The 12,908-nt window shown below is 53.6% G+C and overlaps 1 protein-coding gene across 12 annotated transcripts in view; it reads left to right on the plus strand.

The window, feature by feature from the left end:
• Pik3cd (phosphatidylinositol-4,5-bisphosphate 3-kinase catalytic subunit delta) overlaps positions 1 to 12,908 on the plus strand; it is a 49,517-nt gene that overhangs the window by 30,354 nt on the left and 6,255 nt on the right. For 6 of the 12 annotated variants that reach the window (XM_021232614.2, XM_021232615.2, XM_021232616.2 and 3 more), the window contains 12 exons: positions 4,122 to 4,294; positions 7,480 to 7,708; positions 7,796 to 8,025; positions 8,660 to 8,839; positions 9,132 to 9,281; positions 9,547 to 9,636; positions 10,592 to 10,813; positions 11,401 to 11,497; positions 11,589 to 11,719; positions 12,287 to 12,337; positions 12,412 to 12,579; positions 12,657 to 12,787. In XM_021232614.2, the coding sequence (XP_021088273.1) occupies positions 4,154 to 4,294; positions 7,480 to 7,708; positions 7,796 to 8,025; positions 8,660 to 8,839; positions 9,132 to 9,281; positions 9,547 to 9,636; positions 10,592 to 10,813; positions 11,401 to 11,497; positions 11,589 to 11,719; positions 12,287 to 12,337; positions 12,412 to 12,579; positions 12,657 to 12,787 (1,820 nt within the window). In that variant the 5' untranslated portion in view covers positions 4,122 to 4,153. Of the gene's footprint in view, positions 1 to 4,121; positions 4,295 to 7,479; positions 7,709 to 7,795; positions 8,026 to 8,659; positions 8,840 to 9,131; positions 9,282 to 9,546; positions 9,637 to 10,591; positions 10,814 to 11,400; positions 11,498 to 11,588; positions 11,720 to 12,286; positions 12,338 to 12,411; positions 12,580 to 12,656; positions 12,788 to 12,908 lie in introns of those variants that run through there. The other 6 variants (XM_013120078.3, XM_021232618.2, XM_005079299.4 and 3 more) reach the window with 6 other exon arrangements.

Below are 12,908 nucleotides of genomic sequence, written 5' to 3' on the forward strand. Positions count from 1 at the left end.
AATAATAGTTATTACTTAATAATAATAATAATAAAGACTGTCCCTCTTGGGCCAGAGAAGACTGGTTGGGGACATCCAGGAAGTTGACAGGAGACTCGTAAGTCTACCACAGTGCTGTCTCATAGCTGATTTTGTGGCCCACGTGGCACAAGCTGGAGAGGTTGAAAGAACGGAACCAGTCCTGTCCTGTGACGTTTCCCTGACACTTCAGAATGACTTCGGTATAGACAGAGAAGCCAAGATGAGTGTCTGAGATTTGGGTATTGTTCATGCTGTCTCGCAGTGACACCTCCCCAAGTGACTTGGGACAGTCCTGACCCTCACTGACTCTCTGCCTAAACTGTTTCACCTGCCTTCCTGGCTCATCATCTGAGGGCCGCACGGGGCAGAACTCGTCTGTCAGAGGCAGCCGGCTTGCGAGGCGGGAACTTTCTAAACAGGAAGAGTGACAGGGGAAGGCTTCACTCGTGGAAAAAGATTCTTCTTGAGGGAGGTGTGGGAGAAACCAGCTGATGAGGTGTAGGGGTGGTCCACGGGTAAGGGAGTGAGAGCCGTGCAAGCCTGACGGCTTGAGTGCGGGTCCTCGGAAGCCGTGTACAATGTCGTGTGCAGTGGGAACCGGAGAGATGGGAAGGAGACGTCACTGGCCGCCAGCTCCATGGTGAGGAAGCTTGGAGCACTGCAGTGCAACAGACACAAAAGACAAATAAATAAATAATCGAACAAGTGTAATTAATTGTTTTAATGACGGGCTTCCCCGTGTCTAGCTGGCTGGCCTAGAGCTCGATATGTAGACCGGGCTCAGAGGTTCATCCATCTCTGCCTTCTAACTAATTAAAAAAATAAAACAAAAACAAAAACAAGCAAACAAACTCCAAAGCTATACAGAGAAACCCTGTCTCGGGGCCGGAGAGATGACTCAGTGGTTAAGAACATTGACCGGTCAATTCCCAGCACCCACATGGGAGCTCACAACTATCTAACTCCAAAATCCGACACTCTCACACAGACATATGTACAGGCAAAAACAATACACATAAGCTAAAAATAAATTAAAAATATAAAAGAAAAAGAAAAAAATCAAGCCCAATTCAAATGCTGTAAATTAAAACAAAACCCCTGAAAAGAGCAGAACTAGCTGTTTGTGTGGCTGAATCCAGGGCCACAAAGGTGTCCTGGGGTAGGGGTGGGGGTGGTGGCGGTGCTTGGAGGACAGAGAGCTGACTCAGCACTTAAGTGACTACTGTCTTACGGCAGGTCAAGTTCAGTCTCCAGCACCCATGTCAGATGATTCCTAATTGCCTGTAAGTCCAGGTCTGGGGGATCTAGGCCTCCAAGGACTCTGGCATTCATGTGTTCATACCCAGCACAGCCATGCGCACATACCCATACTTTAATATTCAGAGAGAGAGAGAGAGAGAGTCTCAGCTCACTCCCCAGCATTACAGAAGCGGGATGATGGTGCATGCCTCCAGACTCAGTGCTCAAGGGACAGAGATGGAGGATGAAACCCCATGGGAGCACACACACCGGGGCCGCAGAATGTCTTGTCTTTTGAGACAGTGCCTCATGCGTCCCAGGCTAGCCTTGAACTCGTATGTATTTGTTTTCATCCCCAGCTTCTGTAGCTCAGCTTTCTGCCCATGAGGTTCATTGTCGTCATTTTGTGTGTCCGTAGGTCTTCATTCGTCCTTGCTGCTACCCGATTGTCCGTTGGGAAAGGACAGGTTGCATTCTACACCAATCTGTACCCAAGAAGTGTCCTGTGGGGCGGCTATTCAGTGATGCTTCAAACTCTGTCATGTGTGTCTTTGGCAGTGTCTGTACTCGAGTTCTGTTGGGTGTGTGCCTGGGCATGGACTATGACTGGCTTGGTCCTGGGGCACAGGCGGGCTCTGCTCCAGTAGAGCCTGACAGTTTGCCTCGACGGCTGTACCACTGTGCATTCTTGGGATAGTTGTGGACCTGCTTTTCTTTTTGTCACATCCTCCTGGAAAGGGAAGGTTCTACACTTCTCCCAGGGAAGAGAGAAGGGGTTCCCCCTTTCTCCTGTCTCCATGATGGGCCGTGAGTACCACGGGGTCTTCCCCATGGTTGACTGAGGTTGTCGATGACTTCACTCCCTGGCACCAGCTGGGTAAATGCAGGTGAACCCTTCCTTTTCACGGAGCCGAGGGACAAGAGCATAAGGTGTTCGCTTTCCTCAGATCCAGACCTTTAGGAAGGCTCCTCAGAAACGCAGGCCTCTGTGTTCACGTGACCAGAAGCACCCTGATTCCTGACTGCACCCCTCCCCCGTTTTAACTAAAAAAAGGAAGACTCTGGCCTCAGAAAGAGGAACCCCAAGTAGGACGCGGTTTCACACTCAGAGGAAGTGGCTACCAGCAGCAGCGGGGGTGGCCCAGGAGGCAGCCTGATGCTGGAGCAGCTACTGTCCAGTGAGTTAGCCCAGCCCAGTCAGTACCGCCATCTAAAGGGTAACTCTCAGAAACCAGACGTGTCATTTAAGTCCGGAAGAATGTGACCTTGTGGTGGGCACGGAAATGTTCGGTTTTGTTTTGGTATTGGACTCTGGTTCATGGCCTCAGGCATGCTAAGCATGGTATTCTTACCCTCGGCCACACCCCCTCAACTCAGAAGTCTCTGTCTCTGTCTCTCTGTCTCTCTCTGTCTCTCTTGAGACATGGTCTCATGTAGTCCAGGCTGTCCTTGAACTTGCAATGTAGTAACTGAGCTCCCGATCTTCCTGCCTCTGTCTGCCAAGCACTAGGGTTACAGATGCCCATAACCAAGCCCAGTCTGTCCATATGGTGCTGGGGATTGAATGCAGGGCTTTGTGAATGCTGGGCAGGTACTCTACCAACGGAACCACACCTCAGCCTAGAATCTCGAGATCTCTAAGAGTAAGAATAGGCTGGGTGGCCGGGCGGTGGTGGCGCACGCCTTTAATCCCAGCACTCGGGAGGCAGAGGCAGGCGGATCTCTGTGAGTTGGAGGCCAGCCTGGTCTACAGAGCAAGTTCTAGGACGGGCTCCAAAGCCACAGAGAAACCCTGTCTCGAAAAACCATCTTGGAAAGTGGTGAATAAATTTTGCTTGTCGAAGCATTAACCCTTCTGCTTACTGTTTAGCCTGAAACTGGAAATCATGGCATCCCCCACCCCCACCCTAGACTGTGTGGTGGGGGCAGCAGAAAGAATGTGCAAACCCGAGGTGGGGCGCGGGGATGAGAAGTGCTGTGAAATGATGTTTTCTCGATATGACGTGGTTGCTGTATCTATGAACGCACAGCCACAGCCAGTTCCTTGCATGAGACCTGCACAAGACTGGGCCTGTCTGCATCCCATCACGCCGGGCAGCGAGGCCGGAAGACGCACTAACCTGGAAGTTTAAAGCACGTAGGAAGTCCCAGGGATTGCTTGTGGATACACACACACACCAGTGATGAGAGCCTGAGAACATGTATGCGAGTGATGAGTGGCTGGGTTCCAGACTGGTGACCTAGAAGGGGAGAGCTGGCAGTGGTGGGGAGGGATTTGGTGGCCAGGGGGGCAGGTGGCACACACACTCCTGTGTCCTGTTATGTGTAGTGTTTTGTTATTACTGTGGCGCTGTGGTGGGGGCAGGGGATTACAGAGGAGGTGGCATGACAGATATTGTGAGATCTTAGATAAAGTTGTTTATGCTCCCTGTCTCTCTCTCTCTGCCCCCCTGCCCCCCCTGTGTGTGTGTGTGTGAGATCTCACGGACCCCAAGCTTGAACTCCTCCTCATCAGCACCTTTTACCTCCTGAGTATTGGAATTGTAAGCAGGCCTGACTAGTTAAAACTGTTTTTAAGCTAATTGGTTCCTGGTTAGAAAGTTTCTAAGAGTTGCAGACTTTGGTCTTCATTTCTCAAATGTCTGGCCTTTTCTTCCTGTGTCCCCCTCTGGGTTATCTGTTGACTGTAATGTGGTCTTTTGGCCTATGGCAAGTCCACTTGTCATGAGAGTTACCTCAGCCCAGAGAGTGGTCTAAGGCAAGCTTTGTGTGCCCCCTGCAGCCCAGGTCTGGCCATCTCACTTTCCAAAGTCCCTGTCCCCCACAGCAGGGCCTGCTCATTCTGTCTGCCTTTCCCTCAGGACAGCGGGTCTCCGAGCAGTAAGGCAACAGAATGCCCCCTGGGGTGGACTGCCCCATGGAGTTCTGGACCAAAGAGGAGAACCAGAGCGTGGCTGTTGACTTCTTGCTGCCCACGGGGGTCTACCTGAACTTCCCGGTGTCCCGAAATGCCAACCTCAGCACCATCAAGCAGGTACGGCCTCCACCTTAGGTCAGTCCTCAGACTGTGATGTTTACACACAGAAACCCTGAGTGTAAACTGTGCATGTGTGTGTCAGTCAGAGGGTAGCCTGGGCTATTATTTCTCACATGCTGTACACCGTGTTTCTGTTTTCTTTGGGTTTTTGGTACAGGATCTCATTGGAGTAGGCTAGGCCATCTGGCCAGCGTGTCAAAAGGAGGAACCTTCTCGGCTTCTCAGCATTGGGATTACAGAAGAGTCTCTGCACACCCCACTGCTGTTTTGTTTTAAGACTTACTTATTTTGCTGGGTACATGCTTTTAATCCCAGTGCTCAAGAGGCAGAGGCAGGAGGATCTCTGTGAGTTCAAGGCCAGCCTGGTCTACAAAATGAGTTCCAGGACAGCCAAAGCTGTCACGCAGAGAAACCCTGTCTTGAAAAACAAAACAAGGCTGAATTGTTTTTATTTTATGTGTATCCACTGTGTGTGAGCCTGGTGCCTGCCACGGGCTAGAATAGGGGTTTGGATCCCCTGAAACTGAAGTCACAGATGGTTGTGAGCTGCCATGTGGGTGCTGGGAACTGAACCCAGGTCCTCTGGAAGAGCAGCCAGTGCTCCTAACCGCTGAGTCACCTCTCCACCCCCCCCCTTAATTGTGAATTCTGAGGAATTGACTCAGGTGAAGTGGTCGTCTTCACCCTCAGCCCTCAGATGTGAATTTTACAAGATAAAATTTCTAAGAATTGTTTAAAAACCCGTGGTTAAACTCCACTTATCATCCCAAAGCCAGCTTCCCCTTTGTCAGCAAGCATTTCCCGTCACTAGATTACTAGATTTCGAGCCAGTGTCGAGGCTGCCTCTCTCTGGCTGGGCTCTCATCCCACCCATGACTGTTTGGTCACTTTTGGAACCACTCTATTTACAGTGCTTAAGGCCTTGTGGCCTACCCCTAATTTGAGCTGTCACCACCACAGTGAGCACAGTTGTTAAAAAGGGTTTGGTTTTTTGTTTTGTTTTTGGTTTTTCAAGACAGGGTTTCTCTGTATTGTTTTGGAGACTGTCCTGGAACTTGCTCTGTAGATCAGGCTGGCCTCGAACTTACAGAGATCCGTCTGCCTCTGCCTCCCGAGTGCTGGGATTAAAGGCGTGTGCCACCAACGCCCGGCAGGGTTTGGGTTTTATTTAATCATTTTCAGGGTGATTTTTTTGAATCAAAGCACAGCACACACGTGGATTGCATTTGGTAGTTGCTGTCTGTGACTTGGAAAGGGCTTGTGTAACCCACTAAGTGTGGCATTTACTGGGTTAGGATTTCAGCTACCAAAGGTTGAGACCTTACCTCAGAATTTTTGTTTTGTTTTGTTTTTTAGACAGGACTTCTCTGTGTAACAGAGCCCTGGCTATCCTGGAACTGTCTGTAGACCAGGCTGGTCTTGAATTCACAGAGATTTCCTGCCTCAGCCTCCTAAGTGGTGGGATTGAAGGCTTGCACCACCACGTCCAACTCTTACCCCAGAATTTTAAAAGCCATGAGGGGAAAGCAGGAAAGCCAGCTAAGAAATAAGAATTATTTCTGCGATCTCCCTGCTTTCCCGAGCAATTTCCTTTAATAGTAATTTCTCCCACTAAGGAAACAATAGAGACACATTAAAATGTCGGAAAATAAGAAAAAGGACGTTGGTGCAGGCGTTGGTGGTGCATGCCTTTAATCCCAGCACTTGGGAGGCAGAGGCAGGTGGATCTCTGTGAGTTCGAGGCCAGCCTGGTCTACAGAGTGATTTCCAGGACAGCCTCCAAAACAATACAGAGAAACCCTGTCTCGAAAAACAAAACAAAACAAAGAAAAAGGACGTTGGGAGTGTAGCTCATTTAGTTAGGGAGCTTGCCTAAAATGCATGCTGTCCTGGCTTCAGTTCCCAGCACATCATAAACCAGGTGTGTTCATACACACCTGTACTCCCCAGCATTGGGAAACTGGTAGTTCAGAAGCTGTGGGTCGTCCTCAGCCACACAGTGAGTCTAAGGACATTCTGTCCTCCTGTCTCAAAAAAGGAAAGGCAGTCTGGCGAGATGGCTCCTCTAAATTATCCTCTGACCTCCACATATGTACCAGTATATGTGTTCTTAAAACATAATAAACAAACAAACAAATGATACCTACAAATAGGGAAAGAGGAGAAATAACAGTACCTATGACTGGGCCATATGAGTCAGTTACTGACAATATCCAGACTAGTTCCTGGTTTTGTCTTTTAATTAAAAATCTTAGGTTTTCTTATTTGTTTGTGTGTGTGTGTTGCATGTTTGTGTGTGCGCCATGGTATGCATTTGGAGATCAGAGGACAGCTTGCAGGAATCTGGCATCTTCTTCTATCATGTGTGTTCTGGGGACCAAGCTTGGGTTGTCAGGCTTGGTGACAAAGCGTGTGTGTTTACCTGCTGTGTCACCTCGCCGGCCCCCAACTCATGTTGTGCCTGTGCTCTGAGTCTTAGGACAGTTCTAGTGATAAGCTTTTGTATCTCTCTCTTTTTAAAAAGATTGTTTTAATGTGTATGGTTTTTTTGCATGTAAATATGTGTGTGTACCGTGTGTGTGCTTGGAGCCCACACAAGCCAGTGGAGGGTGTTGGGTCCCTTGGGACTGGAGTTGGGGGGTGTGAGCTGTCATGTGGTTGCTGGGAACTGAACCCAGGTCCTCTGCAAGAGCAACCAGAGCTCTTAACCTCGGAGCCGTCCCTCCAGCCCCTTGTATCTCCTTTTTTCCGAATGGACATTGTAGCACCTTGACGTTGGCTATAAACCTGATATAAATACACTCTAGTCTGGCAGTTCAGGCCTGTGGTCCCAGCACTTAGGAAGCAGAGGGAGGGGAATGACAAGTTGATGACTAGCCGGGTCTACAAAGTGAGTGATCGTAGTGATAGCCATAGTAATCATCTGGGGGTGTTCAAAAGTCACACCTGGTTGTCCCTCTGCATGGCCAAAGGTCATCCATGAACGCCACGGAGGAGATGTAGGACCCACTGCCCTGCCCCCAGTCTCGGCAAACGCAAACGCTGACACCCCGCGCAGAGAGCAGAGGCAGGAAGTTTCTTGGCATGTGTCCAATCCTCGGGGTGTGAGCCTTTGTCTTCTTGGGGTCTCCTTGTGTCTCCGGGGGTGTCTTGGAGAGGCTCACTGTGACCCTCTCTCGCAGGTGCTATGGCATCGTGCACAGTACGAACCTCTCTTCCACATGCTCAGTGACCCTGAGGCTTACGTGTTCACCTGTGTGAACCAGACTGCCGAGCAGCAGGAGTTGGAGGACGAGCAGCGGAGGCTGTGTGACATCCAGCCCTTCCTGCCAGTCCTGCGCCTGGTGGCCCGCGAGGGTGACCGTGTGAAGAAGCTTGTCAACTCCCAGATCAGCCTTCTCATCGGCAAAGGTATGCTTGCTGGGGGCTCGAGCTGCCTAGGCTGACCCCGGTGGCCTGGGGTCGCGCTGACATCCTCCTCCCCCCATGTCCCCGAAGGTCTCCATGAGTTCGACTCCCTGCGGGACCCAGAGGTGGATGACTTCCGCACTAAGATGCGCCAGTTTTGTGAGGAGGTCGCTGCTCACCGCCAGCAGCTGGGCTGGGAGGATTGGCTGCAGTACAGCTTCCCCCTGCAGCTGGAGCCCTCGGCACGGAGTTGGCGGGCTGGCATACTACGTGTCGCCAACCGAGCCCTGCTGGTCAATGTGAAGTTTGAGGGCAGTGAGGTGAGCCGTGCTTCAGAACCCTGGGGAGGCTGGCCTGGGTGCTTCACTCAGCCTGCCATGCCCCTGAGGGACTTTCTCCTGTAAATCCCCCAGCCATCCGAAACTCCCCAGTTCCTTCTCCCGGTAGCAGAAGATGGCATTCGCCAGGTCTCCAGGCATACCAAAGGACTTAGCTGGTTGTCTCACCAGGCAAATTTGGAGTTATTTTACTGGTCTGAATGATTTGTCTCATGTATGTAAGTGTACGGCATGCGTGTCTGGTGACTACAGAGGTCAGGAGACGGCATCATCAGATTCCCGAGAACTAGAGTTACAGATGCTCCTGAGCTACCAGTGGGTGCTGGGAACCAAGCCCAGCTTCTCTGCGAGAGCAGCAGATACTCAACAAGAACTGTCCCTCACCAGGCAGATTTGACAGTGCAGAGTGACCCGATTGTGTCAGACACACACACATACACACACACACACACACACACACACACACACACACCAACCCAGTGTTTTCTGGGATGGCTGATCGGTGAAAACCTAGACATGTTTTAGGGGTGGGGCGCTCTCACAGGCAGGCCTGCCTCTGTGCCCCCAGAAGCCACAGGGACTACAGCGCAGAAGGCTGACACCCTTCTCCCTACAGGAGAGCTTCACCTTCCAGGTATCCACCAAGGACATGCCCCTGGCACTGATGGCCTGCGCCCTCCGGAAGAAGGCCACGGTGTTCCGGCAGCCTCTGGTGGAGCAGCCTGAAGACTATGCACTTCGGGTGAACGGGAGGCACGAGTACCTCTATGGCAACTATCCACTCTGTCAGTTTCAGGTGAGTCCTCTGTGCGGCTAATCCTTGCCACCTCATGTGGCCCCCGGGAGCATCGGGGAACTGGCTTTTGGCCTCTCTGACCACACTGATGTAGTCGCCATGACAGCATTCCCTTCCTAACCTGGTCCTCTGTGAGCACGAGGAGGGACCGCCATCTTTAGGGGGAACCAATAGGAGGCCCCTCCTGGGGTTTGGGATAGGCAGTATCAGCTTGGGGAAGTTTCTGGAGCCATTTGTCCAGGAAATGGGTAAGGGCCACCCACCACCACCTTCCCCTGCGCCTCCATCCTAGTACATCTGCAGCTGCCTGCACAGCGGACTGACCCCCCACCTGACCATGGTCCACTCCTCCTCCATCCTTGCCATGCGGGATGAGCAGAGCAACCCTGCCCCCCAAGTCCAGAAACCACGCACCAAGCCTCCCCCAATCCCTGCTAAGAAGGTGAGACAATGTACTTCCTTCCCTGTGGTCCCCCAGTCAGCTGGGAGGCACAGCAGGAGGGCCTGGGCTCAGGGGCCCTTGGTGGGTGGTCAGTGTCCTGTTGGGATGTGTGTGACCTGCAGGACAGCCTCCTCCGTTGTCCTCTTGTGGATCTTGGGGGCACGGGGGGCCCTTGTGCGTCTTGCGCAGTGGTCATTTTGGTAAAAGACAGTGCTGGGGACAGGTGTCTGAGATTGCCACCAACCCTGCCTCCCTCCTTCCCCAGCCATCTTCTGTGTCCCTGTGGTCCCTAGAGCAGCCATTCTGCATTGAGCTGATGGAGGGCAGCAAGGTGAATGCGGACGAGAGGATGAAGGTAGGGCTCCCGGGCCAGGTGACAGACGGACGGACGGAGCCACTGTTTGCTGCACAAACAAGGTGGTTGTGGCCGGGAGGGGTGGCAGCGGAAGAGGAGTGGGAAGATGTCACACGAAAGCCACCTGACCACATTACCCAGCATCCCTGACTGGAGTGGTTGTAAGCCGCTTCAAAACAGGAAGAGGGGAGTGGGGTGGGCCAGCCAGCCAGAGACTGATTCGTGGAAACCGGGCAGAGCCGATTTCTGTGTATTTGACTTTGGTGGAGGTTGTGGGGATGAAAGAGGTGTCTGGGGAGGTGAGCTGGGAAGAGCTGGCTGTGTCTGGTCAGGGTCTGCCTGCAGCGTGGACGGGCAGTGGCCTCATCCCCTGGGGCCTGAGCTCCCTCTGGGCTGTGAAGATAGTGTAGGGGCTCTGTGCTCTTTGGCTTTAAAAAAAACACAGCCACAATCTTCACATCCCCTTTTCTCACCGCTGCCCTTCCAGGCGGAGGAGTTATTGTTCCATTTGTGGAACGGGAAGCCCACAGAAAGGCTGGGATTCCCTTCTGAGCGCGGTAGTTTTACAAGTCTGGAGGGCTGGCTACCTGTGTCTGGAGTTGATGGAATGGTGGCGCTCCTGGATAAGAGCCCCAAGATAACAAAAAGGCAGGCAGGCAGGCAGCCTCAGGATGACAGAGCCAGGGAGCCCTGAGGCCTGGAGTGGGACAGGACAGGCCTTGAGGTGTCGGTGCACAGTCTGTGTGGCCTCCCCTGTCCCATGATTCCTCGTCCTACTTGGCCAGTGGCTTTCCCTCTGAGGAGCAGCCGTCTCCCCGCCCTCCACGAGGAAGTAGATTCGGACCTACTTTAGAATGAGGACATTTGAGGAGAACATTGGTGGGAGAAGCAGGCGAGGGAAGGGGTGGCGCAGGGCCCCGCCCCCCTTACTCTGTGTCTGGCACCCCCACCCCAGCTGGTTGTGCAGGCGGGGCTCTTCCACGGCAATGAGATGCTATGCAAGACGGTGTCCAGCTCAGAGGTGAGCGTATGCTCGGAGCCCGTGTGGAAACAGCGGCTGGAGTTCGACATCAGCATCTGCGATCTGCCGCGCATGGCCCGGCTCTGCTTTGCGCTCTATGCCGTTGTGGAGAAGGCCAAGAAGGCGCGGTCTACGAAGAAGAAGTCCAAGAAGGCGGTAGGTAGCGCTGGCTGGGAGGAGCCCAGGCCTCCCTGCAGTGCCCCACAGGCAGGTAGTCCTGGGGGGGGGTGAAACCCTAAGCCTCTCCACCACCGCAGTCTGCAACCATACCCACTGTAGGAAGGGGTAACTTGTGAGCAGCCTGCTTGGGACTATCCATCCGCTCTGGACCTGTAGCCCCTTGGGCTTTTGCAAGCAGCTCCCCTGGGTAGAGAGTGTCCTCAGTGGGACTAAAGGGCCTGGAGCAGCTGTGGCCTTGAGTGGCTGTGCCCCCTCACCCCCGTGGCACTTCTAGAGTATCAGCTGACCCTTGCCCTGCTAGTGCACCCTGGGAGCTGAGCCAAGTGCTGGGATCTGGTTTCCATTTCTCTGGCAGCCAGGAGCAGGGATGCAGGCCTTGCTGGGTTTGCAACTAGGACAAGGCCGTTGGCTCTCCTGCTTCTCAAACAGGGTCTTTCCTTGAGTCCTCCTGGGAGTCCTCCCGTGGAGCCCAGACCCCTTCCCCCACTTCAGGTTTGTCTACTCTGAGGTGAGCAAAAGGGGCTTTCGTGACTGGCCGTAACTCACTGATGTCATTCTGCCAGGACTGCCCCATCGCCTGGGCCAACCTCATGCTATTCGACTACAAAGACCAGCTCAAGACTGGCGAGCGCCGCCTTTACATGTGGCCCTCAGTCCCAGGTGGGCCCAGCCCCAGGGGATCAGCTAGTGGCAGGGGAGGTCCCAAAGCCAGTGACCTCACGCATACAACTCCGTCTGTCCCCGTGCTCAGATGAGAAGGGAGAGCTGTTGAACCCTGCGGGGACAGTGCGTAGTAACCCCAACACGGAGAGTGCCGCAGCCCTGGTCATCTTCCTGCCTGAGGTGGCTCCCCACCCAGTGTACTTCCCTGCTCTGGAGAAGGTCAGTGACAGCCCTGCCCTCTTTCCAGACCAGTGGTTCGCAGCCTCCCTAACGCCACGACGCCTTAATACAGTTCCTCGTGTGGTGGTGACCCCCCCAACCATACAATTATTTTCATTGCTACTTTATAAAAGCTGTAGTTTTACTGCTGTTATGAATCATAATGTAAACAACTGTGTTTTCCGACAGTCTTGGGTGACCCCCGTGAAAGGGTCATTCGACTCCCAAAGGGGTTGCGACCCCTGAGTTGAGGACCATTGTTCTAGACCTCTCTCAGTCCAGTTCTACAGTTCTTCAAAGAGCAGACCCTGGCCACCCTGGGATTTGCCCCTTGCTAGGGCGTATGTCATTATGCCAATTCAGGAGTTTCCTAGAGCCATTTTGGCCGCCGTTGGGTAAAGTCTGGTGTGGGAAAGCTGCCTCTGCATTGCCAGGCCGGGCAGTGCCCAAATCGGTTTCCATGAGTGACAATGACAAGCACTAGTCTGAGGTGTAGATGTCCTGCCTCGGGGCCCTGCCAAGGGCTGCCCCAGACCCAGGATATTGAGAGCCAGACGCTTGTTACAGATCCTGGAACTGGGGCGTCACGGGGAGCGTGGACACATCACGGAGGAGGAGGTGAGCTCGGGTCCCGGAAGTGGGGAGCTGGAATCAGGTACAGGGCGGAAGGCCTCACCCTGTCTTCCCTTCAGCAGCTACAGCTGCGGGAGATCCTGGAGCGGAGGGGGTCTGGGGAGCTGTACGAACACGAGAAGGACCTGGTGTGGAAAATGCGTCACGAAGTCCAGGAGCGCTTCCCGGAGGCGCTGGCCCGCCTGCTGCTGGTCACCAAGTGGAATAAACACGAGGACGTGGCCCAGGTGAGTAGAGATGGGAGTCTGGGGAAGGAGCCGCGCGTGGATGGACGGCTGCCGCCCACCCCCACCTGACCACCAAGCTATCCCAGATGCTCTATTTGCTGTGCTCCTGGCCCGAGCTGCCCGTGCTGAGCGCCCTGGAACTGCTGGACTTCAGCTTCCCCGACAGCTACGTGGGCTCCTTCGCCATCAAGTCCCTGCGGAAGCTGACGTGAGTCCTGGCCGGGTGCTACCTCTGGGGACACAGACTTCTTCTCTTCCAGAAGGCGGCTCTGCCCCAACTGCCGGGAAGTGGGTTCTGGGTTGGGATGAACCTGGCCTCTGCCTCCCAC

The sequence above is a fragment of the Mesocricetus auratus genome, unplaced genomic scaffold, assembly GCF_017639785.1.
Source record: "Mesocricetus auratus isolate SY011 unplaced genomic scaffold, BCM_Maur_2.0 Super-Scaffold_100042, whole genome shotgun sequence".
Classification (NCBI taxonomy): Eukaryota; Metazoa; Chordata; class Mammalia; order Rodentia; family Cricetidae; genus Mesocricetus; species Mesocricetus auratus.